General features: G+C 49.9%; 1 protein-coding gene across 1 annotated transcript; it reads left to right on the top strand.

Annotated features, from left to right (window-relative positions):
• Positions 1-388: 388 nt before the first annotated feature.
• Positions 389-2,101, top strand: PFICI_03518 (uncharacterized protein; the record flags this gene model as incomplete). The annotated part of the gene is made up of 2 exons (XM_007832099.1): positions 389-443; positions 609-2,101. 2 exons carry the CDS (start codon positions 389-391, stop codon positions 2,099-2,101), a joined length of 1,548 nt encoding a protein of 515 aa, XP_007830290.1.
• Positions 2,102-4,583: the final 2,482 nt, after the last annotated feature.

The raw sequence follows: 4,583 nt of genomic DNA, 5'->3' as shown, positions 1-4,583 counted from the left end.
AAAATCTTCCCCCGTCTTTTCAGTCTTCCCCAACTTTCGGCTGAAGTCGAGTGTCCAGAATTTCTGTCCCGCACTCAAGGAGGGGATGGCAATTGATCAACTCGTACTCTGTAGGTCAGATAACTAACCGCTACTACTGTGGGTGAGGTGATACCAGAGTCTTGGTTTCCTTGTTCACCAGCACCAAAACGGCACTGTTTGCAAGACCGAGTGAGCTGGGGAGGGCATCGCATCGGCACGCTTTGTCCAAGTTCCCAGGCAGCTCGCTCACAGGTCACCTCGCTTCTCTTGTTTGGCGCTACTTCATTGTTCAGAAGCCGAGAGTCGCAATCGTGATGCGCCTGGACATTCTGGCGCTCAACCATTTCATGATCAAACAACCACCAACATGGCCGATTCGGACACGTCCTATACCATAGAGGCGGAACAACAGCTGTGGGACGGTACGTATCTGCACTCCCAAACGTGACCAAATCTCCTCTCCATGTCCTGCCTGCATGGCCTGCCACCATTCACAGAAAGAAGTCTCCATGTGGTAGTTTGGGACTGCTCGACTCAATAGACTGCCGCCAAATACTAGTAGGCTAACGAATTGTTGATCCTCATAGAAATTGACCAAGTTGTTGCGACACAATGTCCTGACCACGCCCACGAAACAATTGACAATGCGCTCCGATCATGGTTGTGCCTCGCTGCCAAGTGCCGTGACGAATTCTCACAGTCCGAGGATGATGTCGCAGGCTGTTCCCAGAAACTCTTGGAGGGCAGCCTCTTCCATGCGAATCCTGAATATGTTCGCATGCAAATCATTTACAGTCTGCTCGAGGAAGACGAGGCTGGCCCCCTCTACATCATTGCGAGCTTCCTGCTGCTGGACGGCCGTGTCGAAGATACCACATACCGCCGAATGATAGACGAGGGCTGCTTTCACCGTCTGCTCGAGCTGATCAATGGGCACGAACAAGACGACCCGAGTCTTCACCGGTTACTTCTCGAGCTTGTGTATGAGATGTCGCGTGTCGAAAAGCTCCGCGTCGAGGATCTTTTGCACGTCGACGACGGCTTTGTCACCTATCTCTTCCAACTCATTGAGGGTCTATCCGACGACGCTCACGACCCCTATCACTATCCCATAATCCGCGTCCTGCTTGTTCTGAACGAACAATACATGGTGGCTTCCACAACTGCGGCCATGAGCCCAGAATCGCCCAGCGCTGCCTTGACGAACCGTGTTGTCAAATGTCTCTCCCTTTACGGCCCAATGTATCGCACTTTTGGCGAGAACCTCATCCTGCTCCTGAATCGCGAAACCGAGACATCGTTGCAGCTGCTCATCCTGAAGCTGCTCTACCTGCTCTTCACCACCAAGGCAACGTATGAATACTTCTACACAAATGATCTACGTGTTCTGCTCGACGTCATTATCCGGAATCTCCTCGACCTTCCAAACGAATATCTGTCACTGCGGCACACCTATCTGCGCGTGCTGTATCCGCTGCTGGCACATACGCAGCTCAGTCAGCCACCGCATTACAAGAGGGATGAGATCATCAAGGTCCTCAACATACTTGCCGGCACAGGAAGCTACCATTTCGCGCCGCCGGACGAAACGACAGCAAGACTTGTCGATCGTGTATCCAAGGTGAAGTGGCTGGCCGAGAACGGCGCCGGCGCGGGGGAAATTGCAAAGAAACTCTTGGGCATTAGCCTGGCGTCCAACGAATCGGCCAGCAAGATGAGTGTTGTTGACGTGGCTGCCGTGTCCGAGAAACCAGGCGTCCAGACGCCCAGTCGAAAGGACGACGTGGAAGCCAACGAGATCACATCCTCGGATGCCGGCTCCTCGCCGGAGGTTGAGGCACAGCCATTTCGGAGAGACTCCAAAGCGGCACCTCCCCCTCCAACCAGGCGGCAAAGGAGGCCGCTGCCAGAACTACCCACCAAGTCTAGACATGGCAATCCTTTACCTGTTGCAGTCCACATGACGACCAACGGCAACGGGACTAGTATGCCGGCGAAAAGGCTTCCTCCAAAGGCTCCACCGCCGAGGCGGATGAACAGGTCGAAGCTGTCAGACTCTCCGCCAACACCAACAGTTTAGGAAAGAACCTGGCTGGCCAACATGAAAGGCAAACGGCTTATGCAAGGTTTATCGAGGTGGCGGTAATACCTCATGTGGGATGAGTCTGGTTACTATTCTGCTCTTGTTTGTTTTCAAGTTTAGTTTCCTGCATCTTCTTTTGAGCTTCTTGGCTACCCCAGACTGGTCCAGACAGATGAGCAGCATTGGGGTGATTATATCTGCATTGGCACATTGGCGTAATGGAACCCGGGTTGTTGCGATTGTTATTTAGAACAGCATCAGCATCCTTTTTCAGCATCATGGCGTGGCGCAAAGGGTTTACATATTGGGAGAATGGAAAGGCATTTTCCCCATGATCGGAATACAAAGTCACGCCCCCAAGGTTTATTCTATCTATAGCAAACGAGGAAACCCGAGGAAGGATTACTGCGGCATGGGACTCGGCTGAGTCGTCTTTGGTCAAATACCGTTGGGTGATGATAATAATAAGTGTGATGTGAGAACGAGTCTTGGCCAGCTCGCATTACAGTCCTGAGCGTATGACTGACCAGCAAAGGGTCGTCGTCATTACCGTACGTGGTGATTATCCCGTCAATCAAGAGTTGCGTCGGCGTTCCACCACTGTGCACGAGAAGGGATTTATAGAGATGAATTTCCTGGCTCGTGGAAACAATGTATCTTGTCGCAGCCTCGAAATATGGGCGAGACTTTTTGTTTGTTTTATTTTCCTGTCTCCAGTAGGAAATCGCTCGCAGCTAATATTTCCCTTTGCACAAAATAGAGAGTGATGATGACCTTTATTTACATGCGTAGCTAGAGCCTGGAGAGGTTAATGTGGATGGACGGTAGATAGGTACGTTGACCAAACTAGACCCGGATTGTACTGATTCCGGGTGAGAAACGTCAGGCTTGGCACGCAGCGCATCAAAACCCGAGGACCTGGGTGGGCTCCCCCGAGGCACTACCTACGTAATCGTGCTTGAATGGATCAGCAAAGCAGCAACGACTTTTGGGGGCTCCCTGATACATTGGTGGAGGTTTAGTTTGTCTTGTTGCGATAGAAGGGAATACTCGCTATTTTCCTGCCATGTGTTGACAAGGCAGCCTTTCTTTGGTCGAGGCGAGCGTAACAAGTATTGACCAGTGCTCGAGACAAGTAGGAGGCAGTCCATAAAGTCGCGATAACCCTGAGCGCTCAAGAGAATAAAGAAGCAGAAGAGAAAGACATTGGAAGCAAAGTATAATTAGGATCGCCAGGGACTTTGGTGAGCTACAAGCCGTTGATTCTGTACAAGCTTTAGCGGCAGATGAAGTACTGCCAGAGTGGTACAGTTTCAGTCCAAATAGCTTGAATTCTGGGCACTTTTCTTCTCTCCCATCCTTTTCGTCCCGCGTGTCTAGTATCTTTAGTCATGGAAGTGAGTACGTATAGCCAAAATAGTACTTCACATGGCAACACGGATACTCCCAATATGAACAAACGAGCATGTGATGTCCTGGCCAGCCAATGGTCAATGTTTTAGTAGTTGTTTCATCGTATATATGGAGATGTCACGACAACAAGACTCTTGTCTAGCGTTCAACAAGCTAGAGAATGCGAAAAGGCCTTGATCTTCTTCTTCTTTTCTGTTCCCGTGTCCCTGAAATCGACCAAACAGCGAGATGCGAAACACCCATGGACAAAAAAAAAAATTCTACATATCGTCAACCAAGTGGACTGCCATGGTAACTACGACGATCAGGGTCCATTGAGGGAAAGTTGAAGCTACACTCGTAGACTGGAGTTCCCCGATATCCATGTTTGGACCCTCGTCCAACGGCCAGACTGACGTCATATGTGACATGCCCACCCAGGCGAAACGGAAAGGGAAAGGATGGAAAAGAAGAAGGAAAAAGATGCCACCCCGCGGTGACGCCAATCAAGAGGCCTCTGGGACCCTTGTCTTGTTGCTTGAAACGGGAACCCCCCGCCGGAAGCTTGAGCTCGAGCCATAACTTAAGTACTGTGTATAAGCGGTAATCTGTACACCTTTGACGGCCATGTTTGCAAAAAAAGGGAAGATCCTTGTCTCTGATTATACTGAAAGCGGATAGCAATGAACCCATTTCCATGTCCCTCAAGTCTCTTCTGGGGCTCCATCCCCGGCCCCAAGAAACATTGAAGGTCCTGTTTTTCTGGAAAATCGGCAATTGACTTTTGCTATCATCTATGAAATATATAGATTATATGACTCTGTACCATTATATACCTGGAAGCTGCTTCTGTGGAAATCAGGAGAAGTGCATGGGCATTTTGCAAAATACAGAGAATTCGACAGACTTGGACATAGAGAATACTAGTGGAATTCTACAATTCTCTTTTTCTTCTTCCTGTACCTTCCTGCCTTTCCTTTTCCTTTCTCTCTTCCTCTTCCCGTTCTTCTCTCTTCAATACCTTGCAATATTCCCTCGTGCCTAACAGGCAACGAGCAAGCGAGAGAGAGAGAGAGAGAGAGAGAGG

The sequence above is a fragment of the Pestalotiopsis fici genome, assembly GCF_000516985.1.
Source record: "Pestalotiopsis fici W106-1 unplaced genomic scaffold PFICI_Scf_2, whole genome shotgun sequence".
In the NCBI taxonomy this organism is placed as follows: Eukaryota; Fungi; Ascomycota; class Sordariomycetes; order Amphisphaeriales; family Sporocadaceae; genus Pestalotiopsis; species Pestalotiopsis fici.
The sequence above is the reverse complement of the archived record's forward strand: the minus strand, read 5'-3'. Positions and strand labels throughout refer to the sequence as shown.